At 36.7% G+C, this 14,857-nt stretch overlaps 1 protein-coding gene across 1 annotated transcript in view; it reads left to right on the top strand.

Annotated features, from left to right (window-relative positions):
- The window catches only part of Ctf4 (Chromosome transmission fidelity 4), a 525,719-nt gene that overhangs the window by 13,577 nt on the left and 497,285 nt on the right, over positions 1-14,857 (top strand). Inside the window, exon 2 of the mRNA XM_090398697.1 lies at positions 12,686-12,797. Within this exon, the coding sequence (XP_090254823.1) occupies positions 12,686-12,797 (112 nt within the window). The remainder of the gene's footprint in view (positions 1-12,685; positions 12,798-14,857) is intronic.

Genomic DNA, 14,857 nt, shown 5'->3' with positions numbered 1-14,857 from the left:
AGCTAAGAATTTGACCCACTGCGCCCTCTTTACATTTTTTCGAAGGGCTCAAAGGTGTGCATTTTGAATGCACACTTGGTTTATTAACACTAATGTGATGCAGTGTTTGCACCTGGAAAAGTGCCCTCTTCGTGAAGCGCTAATTAGATCATTAGGGAAAAGTGGCGCTAGCGTCGGCGTAGCACGTGGCGGTGAATTTGAGCTGTGCAGAAGAAAGTGATTTTAATCGGTGAATAGTCCGCTTTTTCCCCCCGTTTTTCTACATTTTTGAGTGCTAAATTGTTTCTCTGAATACGAGTGTAGTTCAGTGGTTGTTTTTTGGAAGTTAGTTGCTGTCGTGATATAATATATTTTGTAACCGTCGAAATCGAACGCGTAACGGTGGAAGACAAAACGAAGCTAAGTTACTGTATTTAGTTATATTTCATTTTATTTAATTATATTTAGTACTTAAATATTCTGATGTTTGTACTTTTTTTTCCTCTTATTTATTAATTGAATAATTATTAAAGATTACGCTACTCGGCAGTAAGGAATGATGGTGGATTCAGCAGCAGTCGCAAGTGGCGTAACGCCAAGTCCTCCGCCATTTAAGAACTCAATTATTAGCAATATCATAAGGGACTTTGTGGCATGCAGTACTTTCGGCATGTATGCATCTCGGGAATTACATATGTGGCTTGTTAAAGAGGGTGGAGAGCGTATGTGCGCAAAATGCAGGCAGTTGGAGGAAATAAGTACATTGGATATATCGATATCCGACTTTGTTGCTCCAGGAATGGGGAATGAATGTAGGAAGACAAGTAGTGTGATAGGAGAGAATGAGAAAATAATAGTTGATAGTGTGGAAGGTGTGAGTGACTGTGAAAGTTTAGGAGATGGTTTTGTTTGGGAGAGTGAATTTAGATTAAGAGTGACTGACCTGCAGAGGGTGATAGATGAGTTGAAAGAGGAGGTGGAATGTCTTGTGAATGAGAGCAGAAGTATGAAAGATAAGATTAGGAGAATAGAAGAGATAAATGCAAGGCGAATTAGAGTAGGAGAGAGAGAGAGAATTTAGGGAGTATGAGTGAGAGGTATGGGGGTGCTAGAAGAGGAGAGAATGGAAACAGTAGAAGAGAGGGAATGAGAGAGAGGTATGGGAATGCTAGCAGACGAGAGGATGGAAACAGTAGGAGAGATGGAATGAGAGAGAGATATGGAAGTGCTAGAAGAGGAGAGAATGGAAACGGTAGGAGGGAGGTATGGGAATGCTAGAAGACGAGAGGACGGAAACAGTAGGAGAGAGGTATGGGAATGCTGGAAGATGAGAGGATGGAAACAGTAGTAGGAGAGACAGAATGAGAGAGGGATATGGAAGTGCTAGAAGTGGAGAAAATGGAAACAGTAGGAGAGAGGGAATGAGAGAGATGTATGGGAGTGCTAGAAGAGGAGAGAATGGAAACAGTAGAAGAGAGAGGTATGGGAATGAAAGAAGAGGAGAGAATGGAAACAATAGGAGCGAGAGAATGGTAAGAGGTATAATTTATGGCGACTCAATGATGCGTGGTGTTCAAGATAGGATGCGTGAGGAGTGTTTGCCAGGAGGAACAACAGAAAGGGTGGCTATGGCAATTAAGAGAGGTGAAAGGGTGGATGAGATGATTGTGATGGTAGGAACGGATGACTTGAGTTGTAATGTAAGTTGGGCAGCGAGAGATATGAGATTTTTGCTTGAGACTGTATGGAAGAAGACAGAGAGAGGAAAAATAGTGTGCGTGTTGCCTAGGTATGATAATGATGAGCTGAGCAGAAGAGCGGTGATATTGAATGGCATAATAGCGAGAGCGTGTGACAAGAGAGGACTGGTATATGTGGATGCTTGGAGTGTGTTTGAGGAAAGAGAGGAATTGTATGCGAGAGACCATTTACATTTGAATGAGGAAGGACGTAGGCATCTGGAGAGATTGCTGTTCTGAACGAGTCAGTGTGTCCCAGGGAGGATGATAGCAGGGGTGGCCTCTTGTGGGAATGGATACTTGGGAGAAGGGAGACAATGTCAGGTAACACTGAGCCCAGTGGAGTCTAGAAGGGATAATGCTGGGTATAGAAACAATGGCATTTATATGCTTTATACTAATGCCAGGAGTATCCGGAATAAGGGAGAGGAATTGGTGGCGCAGATGGCATCAGCCTGGCCAAAAATTATTGCGATCACTGAGACGTGGTTGACAGAAGGGGATATAACAACAAGAATAGAAGTTGCTGGGTATAGCATTTTTCGTCAGGATAGGAGGGGAAAGCATGGTGGTGGGGTACTGCTTATGATAAGTGATGACCTATGTCCTCTAAGAGTGGAGAATTTGGAAGGAAGTGAGACAAATGATTTTGAGAGCGTATGGTGTGAGGTAGAGGTAGGCAAGACAGGATATTTAGTGGGGTGTTGCTACAGACCCAGGAGCACAGAGGATGGGGACCAGGAGATGTTTAGACAGCTAAGTTTGGCAAGTGCAAGAAGAATGATTGCTATGGGAGATTTTAACTTCAGTAGTATAAATTGGAGAGAGGAAGATGCATGTAGCAATAGGGGAATGGAATTTCTAGAATTCTTGAGGGACGAATGTCTTAGGCAACATGTGACAGAGGGAACAAGAGGTTCAAAAGTTTTGGATTTGGATATAGCATCAGAAGAGTTGATAATAACTGAGTTGATGTCTCTCCCACCAGTTGGAGAGAGTGACCATATGGTGTTGACTTGGAAAATGAATAGACATGCAGGAGTATCAAAGAGACGGGAACTTATGTGGAATTATAAGGCAGGTGATTATAATAGTCTTAGACGTCAACTTTGGGAAGTTTCATGGAGGGAGGAATTGGAAGGCCGGGATATCACTAGTGCGTGGGAAATTGTGAAAGAATATTTGTTATCAGCAATGGTAAGTTGTATACCACGAGTGAAGAAGAGGACACAATTTGGAGTAAAGTGGATGACAAACAATATTAAACAGCAATTGCATGCAGAAAAGAGGCTGTGGATGAGATATAATGAGGCAGGTGGAGAGAAGATGCATGAGGAATATAAGACACAGGCCAGAAGAGCGACTAGTGTGGTAAGGAAAGCGAAACTGGAATATGAGAGGAGATTGGCCCTAAGATCCAAAGAAAATCCTAGGGAATTTTTTAGCTATGTGGCCAGTAGGAGGAGAAATGACTGTGGAAGAATGATATTGTGGGATTAAAATGGGAATAGAGTGACTGATGCAGAGGACATAGTGGAATTGTTCAATGAACACTTTATTGGAGTATTTCATCCTAGAGGAGTCAGTTTTAATGCTAGAGGGATAGGACTGGTTCGAGGTCTGGAGGTACAGGAGGAGAGTGTGTTTCAGATACCGAGTACTCTGGATGTCAGTAAAGCTGTGGGACAGTGCCTTTAACGTGGCTTTTCAATGAAAGTCTGGCTTTGGCAAAGGTGCCCATGGAATGGAAGGAAGGTAAGATAGTGCCATTGCATAAGGGTGGTAACAGACTGGAAGTGTCTAATTATAGGCCAGACTGTGTGTCATCAGTAGTTGTTAAGATCTTGGAGAAAGTAGTGAGGGACCGTATACAGCATTGGGCAGATGAGGGTAATGTTATCTGTGAGAATCAACATGGATTTGTGAAAGGATGCTCTTGTTTTAGCAATATGCTAACCTTTTATAATAAAGCTACCAGAACATTAGATGAGGGAAAGGCATATACTGCAATTTTCTTAGACTTGGCGAAGGCATTTGACAGGGTGCCACATGATAAGCTGATATTTAAGTTGCCGCACATGGGTCTGGATGTCAGATTGGTCAACTGGATTCAGAATTGGCTATCTGATAGGTATCAGAGAGTTGTGTATGGTGGAGCAGTTTCCAGGAGGCAGAGGGTTACAAGTGGGATCCCACAGGGCTCAGTACTAGGACCTATATTGTTTAACCTTTATATCAATGACATAGCCAGTGGATTTGCAGGGGGATATTCAGTTGTTGAACGTGTTCCATCCATCTATGTTTATATTTTTTAATTTTTTCAATTACTGGTTCTTGGTTTAATTCTTTCATAATATCTTTGTTTCTTTTGTGATCAAATAGGGTATACTTTGCAGTTTTTCTCATAAGCTTCAATTCTGCTGTTGTTAATCTTTGTTTGTCTTTTTGTTTTGTCCAGATTTCGCTTCCATACATTACGACCGGTAGGGCTAATGTATTGTATACTTTTAGCCTGGTTTGTTTTTGAACTAGGTTTGGTTTAAATTTAGAGTTAATTACTCCTGTTATTTTTAAATATTTTGCAATTTTTATGTTTATATCTTTTTCATTTTCATAAGTGATCATACATCCTAGGTAGTTAAATGAATTCACCTGTTCTAATATCTTGTTATCTAATACTATTTTAGTTCTTGCTGGATCTTGTCCTTTAAAGGCCATAGTTTTTGATTTTTCCGTTGATATCATACCATAATCTTTGGATATCTCATTTAGTTTTAAAATAGCTTTCTGTAAGTTATCTTCAGAATTTGTAATTATTATTTGGTCATCTGCAAAGAGGAGAGTGTTTAAGTTAACTGTAGGTGAGAGTTTAATTCCTTGATGTAAATTTTTACTCCATTTTATTATTATTTCATTTAAGTAGACACTAAAAAGAGTTGCTGAGAGGGGGACATCCCTGTTGGACCCCTTGGTTTATCTCTCTTGTATATGATAGCTCATGATTTAATCTTATTTGTATTTGATTATTTTCATATATACTTGTGACAGCTTTTAGGATATTATTTGGTATTTGTCTTTCTTTTAATATGTTAAATAATATGTTTCTTTTAACTTTGTCAAATGCTTTTTCAAAGTCAATAAATGCAATATGTGTTTCTAAATTATATTCTCTTCTTTTCTCTATTATTAATTTTAGGCAGAAGGCTGGGTCTATACATGATCGTCCTTTTCTAAATCCATTTTGTACCTCTAGAATAAAGTTTTCAGAATATTTCATTAGTTTATTTAAGTTATTTATTTTGTTATTTAAGATTCTGCTGTATATTTTGTAACATGAATTTAGTATACTGATACCTCTATAGTTTTTAGGGTCATCTCTATTACCTTTCTTAAAGATAGGAATCACAATTGCTTTTTTCCTTTCTATTGGGGGGATACCAGTTGAGTAAATTTTATTTAAAAATAATAAGTCTTCCTTTGAATCTTGTTCCTGCGTATTTATATAGTTCTGAACCTAGCTTATTTTCTCCAGGTGATTTTCCGTTTCTTGTTTCTTTCAGGCTGATTTCTAATTCTTCTTCAGTTATTTCCTTTTCTTTTTCGTTAATTGTTTGCCAGTTGTCTTTTTTAAAATATTTGTCTGTCCACAGTTCTGTGTAGTAATTTAGAAATTCTTCTAATTTCAATTCAGTGTTTAATTTTATGTTTTCTTTGGTATCTGCATTTAGGTGTATCAAAATCTTATATACATTGGGTCTTATTTTATATAAATCATGTTCTAAATTAGAAACAAATTTATTCCATGATTCTCTATGTCTTTTTCTGACTTCTCTTTTAGCTATGGCTCTTATTCTTTTATATTCTATTTCATTTTCTAATCTTTTACTGCTTAACCATTTGTGATAGGCTTCTTTTTTCTTTTTGATTATTTCTTTGATTGTATCATCCCAGATCTTCAGTTTTTTTCTTTTATTGAATTTTTTGGTCTTTCCTAAGCTTTCATTTGCTGCTGCATTTAGTATAGTTTTTATATTAAGCCATTCTATTTCTATTTCTTCATTTTGTTTTATTTTATCTAGATACTGGTTAATTCTTTGTTCATATAGCCATTGTACATTTGTGTCATTCAATAGTCTAGTTTTATAAACAAATGTTTATAAAACTAGACTATTGAATGACATATTGAACAGAAAGAAAAATTGAATTCAATTTTTCTTTCTGTTCTTGTTACTTGTAGCCATTTAGGTGGTAATCTTAATTTTATTTTAACTAGGAAGTGGTCACTGCTTATTTCATATCCTCTGTGAACTCTAACATCTAGTGAAAATTTTGATGTCTTTTCATTTAATATGAAGTAATCTAATATTGATTTCCATCCTCTTGCTGCCCAATTATATTTATGTATGTCTTTATGTTTATAGAAGGAATTCATTATTTTTAGGTTATTATAAACTACAAAGTCAATCAATTTTTTACCATTTCTGTTTAGAGTGTGTTCTCCATGTATTCCTATATTATTATTAATTTTCGTGTTTCCAATTCTTGCATTTAAGTCTCCTGCTAAAATTATGTAATCATTTTTATTTATTTTATTCTATATGTTTTGTAGCTGATTATAAAAATCAATATTATCCTGTTCTCTTCCTTCTTCTGGGACATATAAACCAATTATTGTTAAATGGCCTCTATCTATTTTTATTCTAGCTTCTATTATTCTTTCATTCCATAATTTATGATGTTTTAACTGTTTTGAAAGGGAGTTATGAATCCAAATCATGACTCCTGCTTGTGCTCTTTGGTCTCTGTCGACTCCACTGTATATCACATTAAAATTTTCAGTTCTCATAGTTCCTTTTAATTTCTTTTTTGTTTCAGTGATTACTGCTATTTTAAAATTTCTTTCATTTAATAACTGGTCTAATTCTATTTCTTTATATGCTATTCCTCTTACATTCCAGTTTGCTATGTGTATTATATTTTGTCGTTTCCATTTTCGTTTTCCCTTTTCCATTCCAGGGTCGTTTCCCATAGATTCAGTCCGATTATCTTTTTCTCTCAGCTTACAAGTATGGTTATGTTCTCCATGTCAGGGGACTAGCATGACGATGGAATAGTTCAGTGGTAGGGCTGCTACCTTAAGGCTTCTGAACTCGCCTTCTTCCAAATTTAAACCCATAGGAGGGTTTAAATTTGGAAGAAGGCGAGTTATGATGGATGGAACATGTTCAAAGAATGAAAACAGAAAGATTACCAAAACAAGTCTTAAAGTACAAGCCATTAGGAAAAAGAAAACCAGGACGTCCTCTTAAACGATTCAATGATGACTTCTAAGGCCGGAACAGGCCATACTAGGCCTAAATCCTTGATACGTATGATGATGATGATGATATTCAGTTGTTTGCGGATGATGAGAAGCTGGGAAGGATTATTAGTAATAGTGCAGATGTGGTAGCCCTGCAAGAGGATTTAAATAAGCTAGATAGATGGGCAAATGAATGGGGGTGTCAGTTTAATGCAGCACAATGTAAGGTCTTGAGGTTTTGGAAACATCGATGGGATGCTGCATACTCTATGGGAGGAGTTATACTGGAGGAAGTAGGGGAGACAAGAGATCTGGGGTTGATGATTGATAGAAACCTGAAGTTTAGGGGACATATTGCAAAGGTGGTGAAGGTAACACAGAGGATTGCTGCTATTATGAGAAGGACACTGACCTGCAGAGATAAGAGGGTTATCATTCCGTTGTATAAGTCTCTGATAAGAACTCCACTAGCGTGGAATTCTTCTTTTCCATCATGTAGAAAGTATTTTTAACTTGGGTATAGTTATGTTAAAGATACCAAGCAATTTTAAACCTGGTTTTACTCCATTTTTCCCAAGTAAGCAAACAGACAAAATGTCAAGTTTGCGCCTGCAATTGATGCAAGACTAGCTGATCCCACAGGTAGTGCAAGACCAAAGCAACTCATGGTAAAGGTGGAGCAAGCTCTGATCACTAATCTTAATATTTACCCTTAATGCCAAAACATATCTCCAAGAAGGATTTTAAACATGGTTTTACTCCATTTTTCCCAAGTAAGCAAACAGACAAAATGTCAAGTTTGCGCCTGCAATTGATGCAAGACTAGCTGATCCCACAGGTAGTGCAAGACCAAGGCAACTCGTGGTAAAGGTGGAGCAAGCTCTGATCACTAATCTTAATATTTACCCTTAATGCCAAAACACATCTCCAAGAAGGGGATGTATGATATTTTGTATTAAAGGCAAGTTAAAAATGCTTTCTACATTTATATCTCCTCCTGAGATTTTTATTTAATAAGGTTATAACACCTTATGGTAACTTGTTTTGGTAAAATACTTACAAGCTCTGCATTACTAAATCTTGGTATTTCTAGCCTGGCTCCCACTGATGAGACCTCAATAAAGGTCGAAACCGGTCTGGGTAGTGGCCCCTTGCCTTTAATACAAAACATCATACATCCCCTTCTTGGAGATGTGTTTTGGCATTAAGGGTAAATATTAAGATTAGTGATCAGAGCTTGCTCCACCTTTACCACGAGTTGCCTTGATCTTGCACTACCTGTGGGATCGGCTAGTCTTGCATCAATTGCAGGCACAAACTTGACATTTTGTCTGTTTGCTTACTTGGGAAAAATGGAGTAAAACCAGGTTTAAAATTGCTTGGTATCATTAACATATTGTTCTCAGATTTGGTCCCCAAGATTTGAAGGGGATAAATTAACTGTGGAAAGGATATAAAGACGGATGACAAAGATGGTTTCAGGACTGTACAAGGATAGTTATGAGGATCGGCTGAGAGAATGTGGACTGCAGAATTTGGTGGATTGAAGAAAGAGAGGTGATATGATTGAGACTTTTAAACTGTTGAGAGGTGGTTACAGGGTTGACACTGGGGAGTTCTTTCGCTTGGTTGAACAGCAGGAAGGAGTGATGACAAGAGGCCATCCCTGGAAGTTACGAAAGGAAACTGTGAGCAAGAGGGTAAGGAGTGGTTTCTTTGTGTTGAGGGTGGTTGAGCCGTGGAATGCATTGCCTGATGGAGTGGTGGGAGCGAGAACGATCAGTGAGTTTAAAGAGTGGTATGATAGACTTTGTTTCTCAGGTGGGGGGGACCTCCCCCCTCGATGAGTCTTGACAGACTTTATGTCTTAGGAAGGACCTCCCTCGATAAGTCTTTTGACTCCTTGGAGGCCTGAATAATAATAATAATGATGCTTTATTACCCTCCTGAAGAGGACAATGAAGCATTAGTATATGGTGTTCAATTTTCAGTCTGCAAACAATTGGGGGAGTCTTTAACGGGAATAAATGCAAAAATATAATATTGGTGATACTAATATTTCGTGGATGAGCACCGCACACACACAGGGTGCCCATTAGTTCCTAGGTATTTCAATAATTCATAAAAATTGTTATATTAGAGTGCAGTTTGCACAAAAGTGAATTGCAAGTAGGGGGATTTTTTTTGGCGGGGAGAAAAAATTTACTTCAAATTTTTGCTGAAATGATGCATTATTTGCAAATATGTGCACATGAGAGTTTTATAAAAGACACAGTGTACTGCTGACAGCTCGTAAGATATTGTTAGTGAAGTTGTCGTAAGTGGAGAATTGGTAGCGGAAGTTTTACGAAAGTTTTGAAAGTAGAAAAGAATGAAGAAAGGTTGAAGTCCTATCGCACCTTCCAGAATACAGGGTCTAATATGACGTTTCGAGAAAACTGGAAATTTGTTAGATTGCCCTCAAACATCCATACCAGTGTTATCCAAATCCCATACCAGCGTTGTGGTATTGCAAATGAATGCCCTAGCAGCACAATCAACAATGGGTGTAAGCAGTGCATGGGAAGCTGCAAGAATCACAGGCATAGCAAAAGTCACTATTCCACAGCCTTCACAGTGCGTAATCATCACACCACCAAAGTAATGATCACAGCAACAAATTTTTCTTTTCACAAAAACAATTCTGTTCACCCCAATGACTGGGAATTTGCACGCATTCATTACCAACTGTCAGCAGTACACCCTGTGTTTTATAGAACTCTCATTTGCAGGTATTTGCAAATGCTGCATTTCATACAGTGCCCTCTATGAGTGAAAATTTGAAGTAAATTTTTTCTCCCTGCTAAACAGAATCCCTCTCCTTGAGATTCATTTTCGTGCAAACTGCACTCTGATATACTAATTTTTCTAATTTTTATGAATTATTGAAATATCTAGGAACTTATGGGTCATCCTGTGTGTGTGTATGTGTGTGTATATATATATATATATATATACACATATATACACATATACACAGCAATCCCTCGATTAATGCGTTCTTTAAAACAAGTGCACTAATCGAAAAAGCACTAATTGAATATAATAACCTATGGGAAAAAGTATATTTCGTTCCTCAGAATCAAGGTCAGTCTCTAAGCATTGAGACTGACCTTGATAAAAACACAACAGAACTTCGGTTGCACGAAAAATATTTCAATTTGTTTATGTGAAATCTCTTTGGGCTTGTCAGTGATTAAATTTTCTTCATATTCTTTGGGATCTTCCCGCTGTGCATCTAAATTTAGCAGGTCAGAATCAGTCAATATCTCAGAATGAGATTTAATTGACTTACTTTCATTTGAAAAGCTTCTAAAATCATTTACACAGTGTGGAAGAATGTGCTTCCAAACAGCTCGCATATTGCTCACAGTAATTTCATTTGACTTTGCGACTTTATAACCAGGCTGAGATTTCTCTGATTTGGCTAGAAAAGTCTTGGAAGGCGTTCACTTCCAAAAAGGCCTTTTCCATCGACATTAAATATTTATTGGTCAAAATAGCCCCCTTCGTCCAATTTTCTTCAAAATCCCTGATAATTTGCAGCCACGTCCATATCTGCACTTGCAGCTTCGCCTGTGATAAGAACACTATTTAGGCTATTTCTCTTAATGAAACGTTCAAACCACCCAGCACTAGCGTGGAATTCTTCTTTTCCATCATTGATAGTAGCCCTTTCTTTCAAGGATTCAAAGAGACATAATGCTTTTGATTTAATAATGTCAGTGGATCCATTTTAGGTTACGATCTTTGATTTATGTAGAACTACATCTCTTCTCTCAATGATTATAATACTTTGATTTCAAGTGCATGCATGATGAACTTGAAGCAACCTTACCTTTCTCTATGTATTCAGCAGTTTTGCTTAAAATTGCTCTTATAGTTGATTCACCCATTTTTGTATTCTTGTCCAATCTTTGCTCTGGACTCGCCTTGTTCATTTTCTTTATTATTTCAAGTTTTTCTTATAATGAGATTACTTTTCGAATCATTTTCACACTTCCACATTTTTGCTCACTAATTCTTTTACTCATGATGAAAGATTGGGAAAATATTTTAAAATAAAAAAAAAAAGTAAGGAAAACAATTGCAAAAGGAGGCACGAGATATGATCATCAAAATGCTATGTAATTAACAGACGACGTTAATTTAAGCTTTAAATTTGGAACATAGTGTAGATAGAAATAATGTAGTATGCCATTAAAAAACAACTTTGTAAAATGTTTTAAATCGGTAGCTAAATTATTTCATCCTTGTGAGTGAGTTTTTAAAATAGTTAGCCATAAACATGTATAGATAGAAAATTTTTAAAATCAATAACATTTATTTTTAAGATGTATATAGGTGCACTAATCGAATTTAGGTATAGAAAAAAAATTGTGCACTAATCTGGGGCACATTAATCGAGGGATTTCTGTATATGGAATTGCATGGCCAGTTATTATGAAAAGCTTAGGAGATAGCTTGGAGCTATAACATGAGAAGTTAAGCAGGAAGATCAGTGCTTCTTGGACACTGATAAAGAAATATTTAACAGCATCAGTGTGTGAATGCATACCATAGGTCAAGAGGCTGAATAAGGTAAATGCCAGATGGATGAATAAATGGATTAAGCATGAAATCTAGAAGAAGGCACTATGGATGCAGCACAAGTTAATTGCAAGAAAAGTATAAAGAGCAGGCCAGAAAGTTGACTCAGTAAGGACAGCAAAAGTGTATTATGCACTTTTGATATCCTTACTAACTGAGAAATTTGCAAATCAGACCAAGAAAAATTCTAGGGAGTATTTTTGATAAGTGGCAAGTAGAAATGATAATGATTATGGCAAGATGATGTTAATGGAATGAAAGTAGATTGGTAACTACTTCACTTGATGGTTGAGGTAGTATTCAGTGAGCAATTCATCAGTGTGTTTCATTTACATCAATGCAAAATCTTGAGAAGTTAAATAGAGAAAATTGCTTACTAGTGGGCAAACAAGAGGTTTATGAGGACTTAAGTAAGTTTGATGTCTATAATGACATTACACAAGTCGTGAAATTATCACATCAGATTACGACAATGATGTGGAGGACCTTAACAAGCAGAAATAAAGAGGTTATGCTTCCATTGTATAAGGCCTCAGTCAGACCTCATGTGGATTATTGGGCACAGATTCGGCCACTTAGTTTTCATGGTGATGCAGATATATTAAAAAAAGATCTAGAGAAGATTGACCAAGGTGACAATTGGTCTTTGGATGTTGGGCATGAAGGTGGATAGAGACAGAATGCAGTTTGCAAAGCCTCATGAATAGGAGTAGAGATGATATGATTAAAATTTTTAAGTTGGTAAGGGGTTGTTATCAGGTTAACATGTAAGAAATGCTTCATAGAATGGGAGAAGGAACTAGAAAAAGAGGCCATGACTGCAAACTGTATAAGGATGGCATGAGCAAGGGACTAAGTAGGTATGTTCTCTGCACGGAGAGTGGCTGATGAGTGAAATGTGTTGCCTGACACTGTGCTGAATGTGGACATGAATGAGTTTGAAGCTGTTTGATTAGCTTTGTGTGTGCGTTAATATCATGAACATAAATTTGAATTTTATAAAAAATATTTCATTAATATCTGTTTTATTTCTTAGATATATTTTCACATGTGGTACAGATGGTGATATGAGGATATGGAATGGATTTGAAGATGATAGTCCTGTTTCACACCAGATAGGAGAATGTGTACATGCAATTGCCTTTAAGGTAACCTTATTAATTTTTTTCATCTTGTTTGCTATTCATTTAGAATCGATTGTAGACATGAAATAGTAACCAGAGAGTTATTTTATTTTTCCTGATTTTATATACAAATTCAGGTGAATAACCATAAAATGGAGGAGGGGAAACATTAAAGTAATTTCATTTGAAACAAGAATCTTCAATTTTTAATTGAATAAGTTAAAAGTGTTTAATCACTGTTGTTTACATTATTAGCACACTAACCTTTGCATATGTACTACTGTTATATCGTTGCGTTGTTGCTCTTAGTACTTTCCTATATTTTATTTCTATTGTGTTTTCCTTACTACTATGATTAACTCTCTTCTAATTCTCAATTATTTTTAACACTCAATTCAATTTGCATCTATCATTCTCTATATTCTACTCAATCTATAATTTGGGCCGTTTCTTAGACCAGTCACGTGTATTCTTTAAATATTAGAGGCTTTATCTTAGGAACAAAACCCTTAATTCTATTATCTGGGACTGTCTCCTGATCAAATATTGGCACATTTATTTTTTAAAGCTGTGCCAGCCAATATCCTAGGATAGATGAGACTCTTATCCAAAGAGACCTTCTCAGAATAATATACAAGGGTGAAAATTCTAGCACTTATACTCATATACAATCTAATTCAATTCACCTATATCAAACTTAGTATGCAGTTGGCTCATAAATCTCTACTATACATCTATATCCCTCCCGCTTAGGTTCACTTTTATGAGTGGTAATTTGAAATCATATCTCAGGCCAATATCAGGTATAAAATACAAAACATGTTTATTGAGGTCTAAAATTTATATACAAGGAATGCACTAAGCACATGGTTATTTCAACTTCATTCTAAGTAAAAAAGTTAGATAACACAGCTAAATATCCTTGACATGAATAATAACTCGCTTTACTGAATTGCTCATTAAAATACAAAATTGCTAGTCTATAATTTTATCTCCTCAATCATTTCTATGTTAATATTTCTCACATTTATCATTGTTATATCATATACAATCTCATTCTCGGACATTTCTTTCCAGTTGGGACAGGTCACTGCCAAATATGATAATCTCTTAAAAGTTCACAATCAAATGTCTACACTCTAAATTACATAGTGTCCACTCATTTCTTTAACTGGAAACAAAATAAATTCTCTACTTTACCATCCCTTGGAATGATTATCTGGTCCATTCACTGCTTTGTCTAGACATCTCGATCCTTCCGCTGGCTTTCGCCCACGTGGTCACTTACGATGATCGCACAATATGGTCGTTCTGAAACGATACAGCGATGTGCCACTCTGTTCTCGTTCTGTTACCGCTTACAGTTTTCAGCATTGCCGGTTCTTCGGTCTTGCTCAGCTGCCCTGCTATGAAGGGTTAGCTAGCTAGGACACGCATTCTACGGGAGATGATGCATAACTTCTACGGCCGATCCGGAATCATCCAGCTGGTGGGAGAGAGAGCCACTATCCATGAAGAAACAGGAACCAGGAGCCATAAAGCCTTGAGAGAGGGGGACAAACCGCCTTTTATACCACCTCCTTTGGCGCCCTCTCTCCCTTAGGTTTTTCCGCACGTGGCGTCTTCCGAGAATGGGTTCGAGTTTCATCTTCCATATAATATCTCTCTGCCTTTAGTCCATAAGTTACACTGGACGGACAAGACGTGACCTTTAGACTTTAGCTTGCACTCAATTAATTCACATACACTGCATGGGATATTCTATTTTAACTACAATTTTATACAAAATTCCTTTCATGACTTTGTGTAAACAGGATTAATTTCACATTTCTAAACTAACGTTCTTTCAGCTCTATTTAAGGTTAATATATGTGTATTTACTTTCTTGCCCAAGTACAAGTTTTTCATTGTTTACATTTTTGACTTGTTAGATTCTGAATGAATTAATTCCTTTCCAAATTTGATCATTCAGGATATAACACCACCTGGTTCAAAGTCCATCCAGTATGTGAAGGATGCTTATAATGTCTTACTGGTCTCATATGGAGATGGGTTTCTCTTTTGAGAAACAGAGATTTTCTCCT

The sequence above is a fragment of the Typopeltis vanoorti genome, chromosome 10 (assembly GCF_054136105.1).
Source record: "Typopeltis vanoorti isolate ZY-2024b chromosome 10, IOZ_Tvanoo_1.0, whole genome shotgun sequence".
NCBI lineage: Eukaryota > Metazoa > Arthropoda > Arachnida > Uropygi > Thelyphonidae > Typopeltis > Typopeltis vanoorti.
This window is presented reverse-complemented; position numbering and strand designations above follow the sequence as displayed.